This window comes from Mugil cephalus, chromosome 7 (genome assembly GCF_022458985.1).
Source record: "Mugil cephalus isolate CIBA_MC_2020 chromosome 7, CIBA_Mcephalus_1.1, whole genome shotgun sequence".
Classification (NCBI taxonomy): domain Eukaryota; kingdom Metazoa; phylum Chordata; class Actinopteri; order Mugiliformes; family Mugilidae; genus Mugil; species Mugil cephalus.
This window is the reverse complement of record NC_061776.1, coordinates 10,086,728-10,101,004: the sequence shown is the minus strand read 5'-3', so window position 1 is coordinate 10,101,004 and position 14,277 is coordinate 10,086,728. Positions and strand designations below refer to the sequence as shown.

Sequence of the window (14,277 nt, the reverse complement as noted above, 5' to 3'; positions counted from 1 at the left end):
GAGACAGGGAGATAGCGAGGGTGAGCGGACAAGAAGGCGACAGGAAGGCACAGACGAAGAGGGAGAAGGAGGAGGAGGAGGAGGAGGAGGAGGAGGAGGAGGTAAGGAAGGAGAGTCGGCATATTGGACCTCTGGGCCCCAGAGCTGCCCTAATGAGGGATGCCAACACTGCACTCAGGTGAAACTGAAGTGGCTGCAGTGTGATGGCGAGGAGTCGTCCCGGTGGAGGAGAATACACAATCCGGTGAGGACATTTGCAGGCGTCGCAGGTCTCGTACAGGACACTCACTGACCTTGTAGCTAAAGAAAAACAGCCTTTAAAATTTGTAAAAAAAAAATTTAAAAATCATCTGAATACTCCAACTGAGATCGCACCTATGGAGGCTGGATATGATAGACTGTTTTTATTTATTTTTTACTGTTTGCAACCACATTAGTTACGAAAAAAAATCGTGGTGTTTTGAATCTGTCATCATCACGACGTACAGAGTGGAAGCTTGACATGCGAAGGAAGAGCAGCCCAGCGTCTGAACTTTAGCTTCGGTCTATTTATTATGCCACACATGTCGCCATTAAAAATATACTTTAAACCCCCATATGGGATTCGTGCTTTAATATAAATGAGCTGGTAGCATTAAAAAATAAATAAATAAATAAATAAAGCTGAATATGTGCTTTCAACCCTCCATTTACAGTTACTGTTGGTATTACCTTGTGTTAGTTAGTTATGTCTGGTATGATCTTGATATCACCTTGAGTCTACATACAGTCTACATCAGTATTGGCATCAAATATACACAGATCAGCCGTAACATTGAAACCATCGACTTCTGATGGGAAACTTTTGGACCTGGCATTCGTGTGACTGTTACTTAGACATGTACCAAGCACTTAGACCAGACCAGGCACCCCCACCCCCACAGCAATGACACTCCTTGTGTCATGCTGTTTTGTACGCGCAGGGGGCACCTACGCAATATTGGTAAGGTGGTCATAATGTTATGCCTGATTGCCGTGTATTATATGTTGTCTATACGTTTGACCTTTTCAAAAGTGCTACACCGGGCAGTTTTGTACATGTTCGCCATGTATCACAGAAGAAAAGTTGTAAAAAGTATGTTCTTAAATTGAGTCAGTAAAATATACAGTAAAATATACAGGCCACGATTCAGATCATGCAGTTCAGATTTATTTATACTCATGCAGGAGCAGTTTACAGCTTAGAACTAGCATGGATAGCAACGAACGGGTCTTCGTCGGCGTTGCTGATCCAGAAGTGGGCACGGCCATCGCTACCGACAGTAATCTGCTTCCCAGTGCACCTGCTCCCTTCTTTCTGGCCAGAAATGACATCACAGTAGGTTCCGCCGGGCAGTCCGGTGTTCAGGGTCACATCCAGGGCCCTGAAAGTGAAGATAACGTCTTAGCTTTCAAATCACAAAGGATGTCACAATGCATTAATGGCAAATGCAGTAACTGTATTTTGACTGGACTTCTGCAAAAGTGTACACCTACAGGGCCAGTATTAGACAAAGAGAACCCAAGTATTCACAAAATGCATTTTTTAAATGATAACTTGCTGGTGTATTTTCGAGTATTTTCCAGCTTCCAGTGAAGGAACTTTGACCTACTCATCTTTGCAGAATTGTTGTAATACAGCCACATTGGAGGGTTTTACAGCATGAACCACCTTTTTAAGGTCATGCCACAGCATCTCAATAGGATTCAGGTCAGGACTTTGACTAGGCCACTCCAAAGTCTTCATTTAGTTTTTCCTCTTCAGCTTGAGGTCACAAACAGATAGCCAGACATTCTTCTTCAGCATTTTTTGATAGACAGCAGAATTCATGGTTCCATTTATCACAGCAAGTCTTCCAGGTCCTGAAGCAGCAAAACATCCCCAGACCATCACACTACCACCACCACATTTTACTGTTGGTACGATGTTCTTTTTCTGAAATGCTGTGTTAGTTTTATACCAGATGTAATGGGACACACACCTTCCAAAAAGTTCAACTTTTGTCTCGTCCAGTCCACAGAGTATATTCCCAAAAGTTTTGGAATTCTGCCGTGTAGGCCATTTTTGCCAAATCCCTTTCTTATGGTGGAGTCATGAACACTGACCTTAACTGAGGCAAGTGAGGCCTGGAGGTTTTTGGATGTTGTTGTGGATGTTTACCCTCCCTCATTATTTTTGGACTTTGTCTTCTTTTGGAAGTAAATACTTTCTATTTCTAGTTCTGAATTGTGCATTTGAGCTCCCATCTAACCAGTTCCATGCAGTATGTATAGTATATAGTTTATATAATGCACACTTACTAGTGCATGTTTATAATGCAAGTTGTTTGCAGGGTTCAGGAAGTCAAATATTTAGCACTTACCACTGTAGATGCCATTAATGGCTGATCATGAGTTATATTGTATATATACAGCATATTATTATAGTGTATGTCTGATGCTGGTATGCAGTACATGCACATCTGCATCCTGTCCTATGCGTTAGTTTAACCTAGTGGCACGTTAAAGTTCTTACCAGTCATCGTTGTTGAAGACGATAAAACCTCGATTTCCACGTCCAAAGGCAACCTGGTTGCTGCCGTTGTCCCACCAGTTGGCGTGAGGCTGTCCATTGACCACGTTACGGAAGATTACCATGTTCCTAAAGGGGAGATATGTCAGAATAGAATCAGCTGTGACGTCCACAGTTTATGCATCCATATGTCTCATCAGAAGTGAATTGTATTGTGTGTCCAAGGTCTGAGAACCCACTTGATCTGACGCCATCTGTGCTCACACACCCAGCCATCTCCGCAAGTCTGGTCAGCGTAGACGGGAACAGGCTTGGTGGATCCATCACTGTAGCTGGGAGGGCCAATCCAGTCATTCTGATCCTACAGTGATCAAAAAATGTGTTTAATGTAACCTTTCCAATCTACTTGATTGTGTGTTCTCATTTACTCCCACTAAATCGAGGACATACTTTTCCATTCACGAAGTTGCGCTCCCAGCGGAAGCTAGACATGACCCTGGCGACTCCGTAAGGGTGGGCCAGCATGTAGGCGGAAGCCATCTTGTAGAGTCTAGCATCCCAGAAGGTAACAATGGATGCACCACCAGCACCATGGCCTCTCTGGTTGTCGTGGTTGTCAACAAAGACCACGGCGTTGCCGTTGGGCATGAAGCCCCATCCCTCTCCCCAGTTCCTAGAAACAGGACATAAACAAGTATTGTATTAAGAAGCTGTATGTTATATCAAATAATAAATTGTCATCAGTTGAATCATGTTATTTTCAGTGCGATATACGATTTTCCCACATACTTGGTGTAATAGAGCTTTTCACCGTTCCATTTCCTGATAACATTTCCAAGTTTGGCGCCGTATTTGAACTCGGTCACTCTTCCGAGATAGAAGTAGTCCTTTGCAGCAATGGCTTCACCTCCCAGATCAATAACCTTGACAGAAAAACCAAAGTATTTGCAACACCAGTACATTGTAAACTAGGAATATTTCAGATTAATGGTAACATACGATCAACACAAAAAAAAAAATCCTTGTAGAAACAAGAATAATGCCTTTTAAAGCATCTTGTCTTTAAGTATTCTGCTCTTTGGGTCACATCTGTTTCTGCGGCTTAACACCATTGATTTTTTCAATGAAGAACCTCAAACTTCAACATTTTGTTTCGGAACATGTGCCACTCCAGCACATGTCAACAAATTATAGCAGCATTTATAGCAACATCTGTTCCCAGAGTGTTTGTGCTTGTCATCTTGATGTCTCTGCTTCTTTTCCCACGGCCCTGCTGACTGCTGCTTCGAGTTATCAGTCATAAACATTGGACATGTGGGTGGTTAGCACTTCAGTCACATGCTTGCATGTAGATCACAGCCGCGCCTTAACCAATCCCTCTCTTGAACGCTAGTATGTTTTTCGGCTCACTGGCTGCGTATCTCCCTGCTAATCAAGTTCAAATACGTTCATCCAGTCTGCATCCTGACAAACCACATAGCTTTCAAATAGAGGTCTTAGCTGAAGTCGACAAGGCTATACGGAACAATGTATTTTAAAGGCCTCAACATCTAACTGATAAGGTCTCTAGTGCAGATTGTGATTTTTGAGAGTTTTGGAGATATTGACCATAGAGACTTCTTCCTTTTCTCTAATATAATGGAACTCAGCAGAGTTTTTTTTTTTTTTCTGGAAAGATCTGTTCTATACAATGTCACGTAGGAATCATTGTACATCTGCCAACTGCATCATCGTGCAGAAGGATGTGTGCATCCACCCAATGGGCAATATATGCTATTATGAATATATAGAGGAAGTTGGTGGTTGTGTGTATTGGTATTTTTTTCCTAAGATATTAGACATAGGTCTTCAACAGGGGGTCCGCGATATGGAACACATATAGGGGGTCCCTACTCTCCAATCTCTCCCTCAGTTTTGGGGGGGGGGGTCTCACAAAAGAAAACCTCGTAAAAAAAGTACCTCCTGGTAGATGAAGGGTCTGGACCCTGCCGAAAACCACTTGGTGTTGAGGTTGTTCAGACGGCCGTAGATAGATTGCAGGTCGCCGGGCCACATGTGCTTGCAGGCGTCCACTCTGAATCCAGCCACGCCCATGTCAATCAGCGTGTTCATGAATGCGGCCACCTTGCCTCTAACGTATTCTTTCTCCAGGGCGAGGTCCAAAAGACCAACCAGACGGCAGTCGCGCACCTGGAGCAGTACATTAACATCTCATGACACTGATAGGATCGACCAAACTTAACTGAATAGGAACTTTCCTTTCACAAAATCAAATCAACATTTTCACTCCCCTGAAGTGTTTCTTAGTTCATTACCTGATAGATGTCACCATAGTTCTCAATTTCACCACTGCCAGTCTTGCATTTGCCATCATTGAAGTCCCAGCTGGTATAAGGGACACTGGGGAAGTCCTTCTTGCTGGCACTGAACCAGTTGCCACATGAGGAGTGAGTTCCCTCTCCACCACCAGCTCCACACATGTGGTTGATGACAGCATCCACATAGATGTTGACCTGTTAAGAATATACAGTACAGTGTTCAAGGTGCAAAACACCAAATCCATAATCCCATTCTATCCAACATTCCCTTTCACCAATTTTCGTGGCAAGTTTATTTTCAGAAAATTGTCTTATTGTCATATTTTGTCTAATATGCCAGGTGTCTGTGGTTATAAACACTTGGCACTGATCTAAAAAGCTACAGAAAATGGATCTGGTAAGAATTTGTTTCTTTGAACAAGGCCATAGATTTACACAGGGCTGTCAAATACTGAAGAACAATGTCCCTGATGCTTTCCATTAAACCATTGTAATAATGTGGTTTACCCCAACGTTGTTGCATCTGGTGATCATGTCTCTCAACTCGGCCTCACTGCCAGATCTGGAGCACAGTTTGTAGCTGGTCGGCTGGTACCTCTGCCACCAGGGCCTCCAGGGACTGTTCAACACGATGTGCTCATTTGGAGGAGAGATCTGCGACACAGAGAGGGAAACAGTTATCACTTTTACAAATGGAAATATCAGAGGCGGAAGTTATATTAAGTGAACTATTAATAAATGATTATTGGAGGCACTCCAGCGGTTTTGCACAAGAAGTTCAGTTTAATCTTCATGGGAAGTACAGTTCACCTGGATAAACTGAACCTTTAAAAATAGACCTGATGGAACCTTTTAAAGGCATATTTTCTGTGTAAATGGGTGTGTGTTTGCACATATATTACTTAATTGTTAGTACACTTTTTCTGCTAAAACACATTACACACCTGTGTCGAGTGATTCCTACCTGAACTCCTGCATAGCCGTTGGGAGCCAAGAAGCGTTCACACTCTGCAGCGATGTCGGCCCAGCGCCACTCAAACAGGTGGACGATGGCCGTCCGTCCGTTCCTGGTATGGGGGTCGTGCTGGGCAAAGCCGAGCCCAAAGAGAGCGACCAAAAGAAGCACCTTCATGCTTTCCTTGGATGAGAGGAAAAAACCACACTGGACTTTTGCTAGACCGTCAGTATTTATACTCCCTCTTCCCTCTGCCGGTCCAATGAGAGCTTGGCAGATATCAGCATGACGATTAAACAGGTGCATTTTTATCACTGTTTCCTGTTTTCCAATAGGGCAAGCCCATATCTGAGCAAGTCTGAAATACAGCAATGAAAGCTTAACCAAAGCACAGAAAATGTAAGGTTAAAAGAGACTGAAAGCTAAAGCACAGCTCAAAAGAATCATATTTTTCATGACACACTTCAGTCACAGTCAGCAGCAGTCATTTTAGATATAAAGAAGTATTTCAAAGCTTTTACCACCTGCAATAGGACAGTTTCGGTTGAACCTCTTTTAATATTTGCTCTCTGAGTTCAATAGCCTGATGATGTTGCAACAGGCAGCTTAAATGTACACAAGACATTGATTTGGGGGTAACACCAAATATACATTGATCTTTAGAAATATGAAATATCCAAAAACGGGGTAGTACAACTAATAGCACAACTAATACTGAAGTACGAGCAGTCAACAAGAATAAATAATTGACCTCGAGTGCAAAACAAAACTATCGAGGAAAAAAAAAAAAAAAAAAAGATAGCATACTGACACTCCCACTGCTAAAAAAAACATTTGGCTGTGAATAACACTGACGTAAGCTGATAGCAGCGGAGGGGTGAACATGCACCTGTCATTTTGTGTTAAAATCATTTTATCTTTGAATAAATTAATGTTCCACTAACAGCTGAAAAAGCGTGAATACAAATTTCGCACAGGTCCCATTGTTACACTCCTTTAAGCAAGTCAGTAATAACAGACATTGTGCTTAGCTATACTGATAATTAATCAAAAAAAGTATGAACAGAACCTCACCTGTATGTCAATTAAAAATGTAAAATCCTTAAACTTAATTCCAGTACAGATCACCATGCCCATTCACATGAAGATAATAACATAACAGATCAGTCTCTAATCCTTAAAATTTCTTAAACATATTGACCGGGGAAATAAATAACATTGACCATATTGTGACAATTCAATGTTCTACTGGGAAACTTTGGAACTGGCATTTGTCTGGATGTTATTTAGACATGTACCACCCACCTGGACCAGACCAGACACCCCCGACCCCATAATAATGACACTCCTTGATGGCAGCAGACATTCCCAGCAGGACGCAGTCGGACACAGACACACACAAAATAATTCAGGAACAACTACAAAAAAAAAAAAAACAGCACAAGGTGTTGACCTGGCCTCCTAATTCACTAGAACCCAAATTGATCAAGTATCTGTGGGATGATCCACGGAGGAGCCTTCCCTCATCCCACAGAACCCAAAGACCCCCCACTAACAACATCATAGGGGAAGATTAATACAGTATAAATTATAATTATTATCATTCTGTTACCAAACACCACAGGACACCCTCAGAAGGCCCATGTCCATTTTCTGCTGAGTCACAACTGTTTTGATGTTGGTGTATGCAAAGACGTGTGGGAAGGACAACATTCTGCACCATTTACTTTTCCACATGTGTTCAATTTTATAACTTATCTGATGTGTGGGCGTGACTGACTGTCCTTGACAATCTGACAATTGCACTGGTGATTGATACACTCGTCTTGCAAAGATCTTAACCCTTTAAAGCCTGAATGTATCACTCAGTGCGTTTACAAACACAGATTAATCGAGCTATGCTGACCTTAAGACTGCAGTCCTCGTCCCAGTTTCCATGCAGCGGAGATAACTCAATCACTGAGGGGAACATGTCCTGCTCCTCCACACTAGGTGGCGATATGTGTCTTTTCAGAAGGTTAATACCATGTTAATATTGCCCCCTTTCTGGTTGACCTAATATGTCATTTAATAAACAAGAGTCGTTTATGCAGCAGACCAGAATTTCAAACAACAACCAGAAGGATAATAGTACTTTTTTTAATCTCATACATAATGTGCGAGCTACTTCTGTTCCAGATAAGAAGCGCGTTATTCCTCAGGTGGTTCTTCTACCGGCACTGTTTACCTTCATAACACATATGCATGAAGAACTATATGAGGATAGGGGTTGACTATCAACGTTTCAAAAGGCACCATGTCTCAGATATAGTAAACTCACGGTCAACTCATGCTGGTATCAGACGTACAGTTGGCTTACAAATGAGTTATTCCAGAATATATATTCAGATACCTGCCAATAAATATTACATAAACAAAGGTAAAATAAGGTAACATGGCAACAAAATGTATTTATAATAAAGTAGAAAGGACTATGTAAAATGTGTCTTCCACTTCCAGCTCTTCTTTAACATGTGCACGCATTTGAGCATATTTGTGGAAGGTGTGATTACTGTGCTGCTATTTTACCTGGCAACCAGAAATACTACTTCCTGATTGACTGATACGTCGCCAGTTCAAGCAGAGCGGTCTGCCTTCGCCTCATCCATTCACAGATTACTAATGTCTTTTATATACAGTCAATGTTTCTAATATGTGAAGAGTTTTATTATTTCTCAGTGTGAGAATTGTCATACGTGGCGTGTGAACTTGTTGAAATGCGTGTGTCTCGACTTGAGAGCCTTAAATGACACAAACATGTAAAAATGTGTCTTTAATATTTTTTATTGCTCCAAAATAATATAAGTCAGTAAACATCTAGTTTATGATTTAAGTCGTTATGAACAGTCTTCACAATTTGGAATCCGCGTGAATAGCAACGAAGGGGTCTTCATCTCTGTTGCTGATCCTGAAGTGGGCGCGGCCGTCGCCACCAACACCGATCTGCTTCCCAGTGCACCTGTTTCCTTCTTTCTGGCCAGAAATGATGTCACAGTAGGTTCCCCCAGGCATGCCGGTGTTCAGGGTCACATCCAGGTCCCTGAAGGTGGAGACAAGCCCATTTTATTTAGAGTCATGCATTGCTTCATGTTGAAAAACCTACAAGAGTAACACCATACTTCTAGAATCTAAGATATAAGCTATCTTTTATAGAAGTTACGTTTGAAATAGCGGAATCTGTTCTACATTCAATGTTCAGAGTCACATGTTCACAACATGATTTATTCTTTATTAATGCAGCGTTGATTTAGTCTGAATGAAAGGGTTTCCAACTCTCGCAGACTCAGTCATGCCTAAAAGCATGAACATAGGAACTTAAAAGTCAACGGTGTATTACAATAAGTAGAGTAACAATGCATAACAGTCTGTTAATGCGTTTTTTACAGTAATATGGGATATTGACACCATAACCTATGCACATAGCCAAGGCCTGTGTGAGGCATTTATACTGGGGCGCCCTCTGCTGGAGGGGCGGTGCCAGTCACTCTTGGTCTCGAGAAAAAAAAATTGCAATGCTGATTGTTGCCCTCCGTACGTGTTCTCTTTTCAAAATAATGAGGGAATAAGCACAGCATGCACTATGCACAATTCTTTATTCAAAACAATCAAATTTGAAAATTGCAGAGATAGAGAAGTGGCTGGAAATACTAACGCGGAAACATGCTAGTAGCTAGCAGACCAATCCCAACTCTTGTGGTCTGCATCTATGTGCCGCATAGTTCCATTTCTGATGAGGTGCACGTCAGTTACTGCACTAGCTTTGTCAAGATAGCCTCTGCGTCAACTTAACACAGAGGTATAAACCCCCTATTGGATGCTGGTAGACAGTTTGCAAATTTTGTTTAACCATAGCTATTGCTTAATGACGTGGATGATTGACTATTTTAGTAATAATTTGACAACAAAAACCTTACCAGTCATCGTTATTAAACACGATGAAACCACGATTTCCACGTCCAAAGGCAACCTGGTTGCTGCCGTTGTCCCACCAGTTGGCGTGAGGCTGTCCATTGACCACGTTACGGAAGATTGCCATGTTCCTAAAGGGGAGATATGTCAAAATAAAATCAGCGGTAACGTCCACAGTTTACGCGTCTATATGTCCGAACAGAAGTGAATTGTATTGTGTGTCTGAGAACTCACTTGATCTGACGCCATCTGTGCTCACACACCCAGCCATCTCCGCAAGTCTGGTCAGGGTTGACGGGAACAGGCTTGGTGGATCCGTCACCGTGGCTGGGAGGGCCCATCCAGTCATTCTGATCCTACAGTGATCAATAAATGTGTTTAAGGCAAGCTCTGCCAAATATACACCGTGCAGGATTTTATGTTCTCATTTATTCCCACTAAATGGAGGACATACTTTTCCGTTCACGATGTGGCGGTTCCAGCGGAAGCTAGACATGACCCTGGCGACTCCGTAAGGGTGGGCCAGCATGTAGGCGACAGCCATCTTGTGGAGCCTAGAGTCCCAGAAGGAAACAATGGATGCACCACCGGCACCATGGCCTCTCTGGTTGTCGTGGTTGTCAACAAAGACGAGGGCGTTGCCGTTGGGCATGAAGCCCCATCCCTCTCCCCAGTTCCTAGAAACACGTGAATACAATTTTAATAATAAGGAATACTAAAATACAAAATACCTAAGAGTGGACCTAATATTACTTGGATTATTTAAGTTCTACTGACAGACGATTCAAGAATACATTTGCCAAACTTCTTGTCAATACAATAATAATCAGTAAGTGAGAATGAATTTGTTCTATACAGTTTTTACATTGATGCATTTCATAGTTGTTACTATATTTACAATTGTTTAAATAACAACTTCTGTTGTCATGTTATGTGCACAACAGTAGAAACGCACATACTTGGTGTAAGACAGCTTTTCACCGTTCCATTTTCTGAAGATAGTTCCCAGTTTGGCACCATATTTGAACTCGGTCACTCTTCCCAGATGGAAGTACTCCCTAGACGTGATGGGTTCACCTCCCAGATCAATAACCTAGAGCAAACGAAAAGATAATTTCAGCCGCCGTGTTTAAATGAAGGAATGGATTATGTGATCTGTGAAGTGACAAAAACTGATGGATACCTGTACCTGTAACATCATACCAGGTTAATTTCATTACTGAAGACACTGCATTCATTATTTTGGAGATCACGGGCTGTTTTGGATTTTTTATCAATTTTGAAATGAGCACTTTGAGTTTCACTTTTAGTGCAGATATGTGTCTTGCAAGATTTCTTAGATGATGACTGGTGATGAACTTCAATAACAGAACTTTGCAAACATGTGTAGGAATATTGCCTAGATTAGATTAGGTGCAAGTAATTCACAGCGTACAGACCAGACCAGGTATTAAGTTGTCACATCAACCAATTCTTTGGATTTCCAAAGTAGTTTTGGATGTTAATCCTATTGTGCTTATGTTCTTGTATTTGTCAGAAATGTACAAAATAATTATTTTTACTGGTATTTATGTAAGTTTGATGCATATATATATATATATTTACACATGTACACATTTACTGCTGGAAAATGAACACATGCTCACACTCTAAAATCCAGTATGACGAAGGCGTTTGTCTCCTTTCTAATAATGTAACAACTGAGCTCCGCACGGCCAAGTTTAGCTTCAGGCAGTGCAGGTGGTGAGTGACTGACATGTTTTTCACTCTAGGCTCACTCTAGTCAGCACTCACAGCTGGAACTGGTCACTATTACAAACCTGTGTGCTCTATACTGAAGCCTGTCCAGCTGAGAAAACCAAACGGACCACTTTGCAGCTTCAGGGCATGCCTGGGTTGTTCAGTCAGATAGTGGACTAGCTTATGGATACTTTTTCTGAGTTTCGTTAATAATTAGACAACATCTAGAGTGTTGTGGGGTAGCTGTGGCTCAGTAGGTTGAATGTGTTTTCCATGAACTTTTCTGGTTGATTCTTCTTTATTCTTGGCATGTTCTACCAGTTCACTAAGAGAATGAAGCCCGTTTAAAGTACAACGTTAAGTACAACCTACCTCCTGGAAGATGAAGGGTCTGGAGCCTCCTGAAAACCACCTGGTGTTGAGGTTGTGCAGACGGCCGTAGACCGCTTGCAGGTCACCGGGCCACATGTGCTTGCAGGCGTCCACTCTGAATCCAGCCACGCCCATGTCAATCAGCTTGTTCATGAATGCGGCCACCTTGCTTCTAACGTAGTCATTCTCCAGGGCGAGGTCCAAAAGACCAACGAGACGACAGTCGCGCACCTAGAGCAGTACATTAACATCTCATTGCTTTAATTGTGATTTACAACAATAGATGCCATTGTTTTTTTCTTCCCCAGTGACATCCAGTACCTGATTAGCATCACCGTAGTTTTCAATATTGCCACTGCCAGTCCTGCATTTGTGGTCGTTGAAGTCACGATAGGAGAAGGGGACACTAGGGAAGTCCTTTCTGCCGGCGCTGAACCAGCTGCCACATGAGGAGTGGGTTCCCTCTCCACCCCCAGCTCCACACATGTGGTTGACGACCGCATCCACATAGATGTTGACCTGTGCCACATTTCAGCGCTTTTATTCCTCATGAAGTTGATTGTCACGTCATCCAGACATGCACTGCTCAGTACTGCGTTGGTATAATATCAGTGGTCCAGTATCATTTTACAACTCAGCAACTAAAGGCCTCGAACATCTGATTAGTTGTTCTCAGTTAATTTTTTCCTAAGTTGCCAGGCGTCTGTGCCAGTTGCAATAAAAAAGAGAAAATGGATCTGGTAATAATTTGTTCCTTTGTACGAGGCTGTAGATTTATGAGGTTCTGTGAAATACTGAAGAACAAATGCTTCTAAAGCTGTAAATCACTGTTACAATGTAGTTTACCCCAACGTTGTTGCATCTGGTGATCATGTCTCTCAGCTCATTCTCGTTGCCAGATCTGGAGCACAGGTTGTAGCCGATCGGCTGGTACCTCTGCCACCAGGGCCTCCAGGGACTGTTCAACACGATGTGCTCATTTGGCGGAGAGATCTGTGCCACGTGGAGAAAAAATACTTATGAGTTTTAGAAGAGCAACTGTCAGAAGATGGTTGCTACATAGGTTATATTCGTATTATTGCGTTAATTAGCAGAGCACTCCGGCAGTTTTACAAGAGAAGCCTGTGGAAATGTGCAACTGTGGAAGAAAGTTTGAACATCACTAATCCAGGCTTTGACTCAACATAAACTAAATCCTATAAATACTGATGATTGGAAAGACTTTCTACTTTTACTATGTTGAATCTGGCATTTAAGATTGATGGTATGAACTAGATGTGGGTTACAGAAAGCAGGATTTTCTTGGAACTAAGAGTTACAATATATCTCTCTTTAAAGTTAAATAGTGTTGAATTATTCTGAATATATGGCAAATTCTGGGTTCCATCCAAATTCATTGCTTTGGATGGGAATGGAACATTTTTTCACACATGCAGAGAACACATGAAAACGTGGAATTCAATGACTTGTGCATGAAAACCTGGCTTTCAAAGAATAACAGTTGTATTATTAAGTGAAAATCATGGGAAATTCCTTCCTTCCCCAGAACTGGTCTCCTAACCATCTGCGCTCAGCCATACATACCTGAACTCCTGCATAGCCGTTCGGAGCCAAGAAGCGTTCGCACTCAGCAGCGATGTCGGCCCAGCGCCACTCAAACAGGTGGACGATGGCTGTCCTTCCGTGCTTGGTGTGGGGGTCGTGCTGGGCAAAGCCGAGCCCAAAGAGGGCGACCAGAATGAGCAACTTCATGCTTAAGCTGGGAGCGAGAGAAAACTTGACTGACCCCCTGGTGCTCTGTGAAGCCTATATCTATGCAGAGAGCTACGTATATATATACATACATGAAGGCTCTCTTATGGACCAATGAGAGGCTTGGAGTTGGCAACATTGAGGTTAAACAGGTGGCTTTTTCTCACATACTTGAAAACATAAAAACATCAAAGTTAAACAATGCTATCTGTGCCCAAGTGTGCTGTATACGCTTTACATATACCGGGGGCGTCAGTTTAGCTCGGGGGCCACATACTTTGGAAACAGTGAGTTTATCCCTGTCCAGGAGGGAGATGGTTGACCTTACTTTACATAACAATCCTAAATATTCAAACATTGTACAGAAAGGTTTATTTTTAAAATGGGACAGTTCGTATTAAATACGAGAGATTTTAGCCACACGGCTAATTTCCATCTCGAGTCTAATTGGCAAGACAAGAACAAAAAAACACCACCACACATGATGACACTACACATCACCCACATGCACACTGCACATATCCCCACACATATCCCTGTCATCATTACAGACATGTACACTATAAATGTCGCTAAACACTATTGCACATATCCCTAGGTTGAAGAATGTGCTGGATTCCACTGAACATATGGAAAAGGTATTGTAAGTAAAGTAAAGCAAA

At 42.1% G+C, this 14,277-nt stretch overlaps 2 protein-coding genes across 2 annotated transcripts; both read right to left on the bottom strand.

Annotated features, from left to right (window-relative positions):
• Positions 1–1,167: 1,167 nt before the first annotated feature.
• LOC125010738 (alpha-amylase) lies at positions 1,168–6,023 on the bottom strand. Its single transcript, XM_047589523.1, has 9 exons — positions 5,813–6,023; positions 5,356–5,502; positions 4,846–5,043; positions 4,490–4,720; positions 3,320–3,453; positions 2,981–3,203; positions 2,770–2,891; positions 2,534–2,659; positions 1,168–1,403 (listed from the first exon to the last, which is right to left on the bottom strand). Exons 1-9 carry the CDS (start codon positions 5,978–5,980, stop codon positions 1,214–1,216), a joined length of 1,539 nt encoding a protein of 512 aa, XP_047445479.1. The 5' UTR covers positions 5,981–6,023; the 3' UTR covers positions 1,168–1,213.
• Positions 6,024–8,610: 2,587 nt separating this feature from the next.
• LOC125010739 (alpha-amylase-like) lies at positions 8,611–13,683 on the bottom strand. Its single transcript, XM_047589524.1, has 9 exons — positions 13,448–13,683; positions 12,710–12,856; positions 12,185–12,382; positions 11,864–12,094; positions 10,711–10,844; positions 10,206–10,428; positions 9,986–10,107; positions 9,757–9,882; positions 8,611–8,882 (listed from the first exon to the last, which is right to left on the bottom strand). The coding sequence occupies exons 1-9, from the start codon at positions 13,613–13,615 to the stop codon at positions 8,693–8,695; spliced, it is 1,539 nt and encodes a 512-aa protein (XP_047445480.1). The 5' UTR covers positions 13,616–13,683; the 3' UTR covers positions 8,611–8,692.
• Positions 13,684–14,277: the final 594 nt, after the last annotated feature.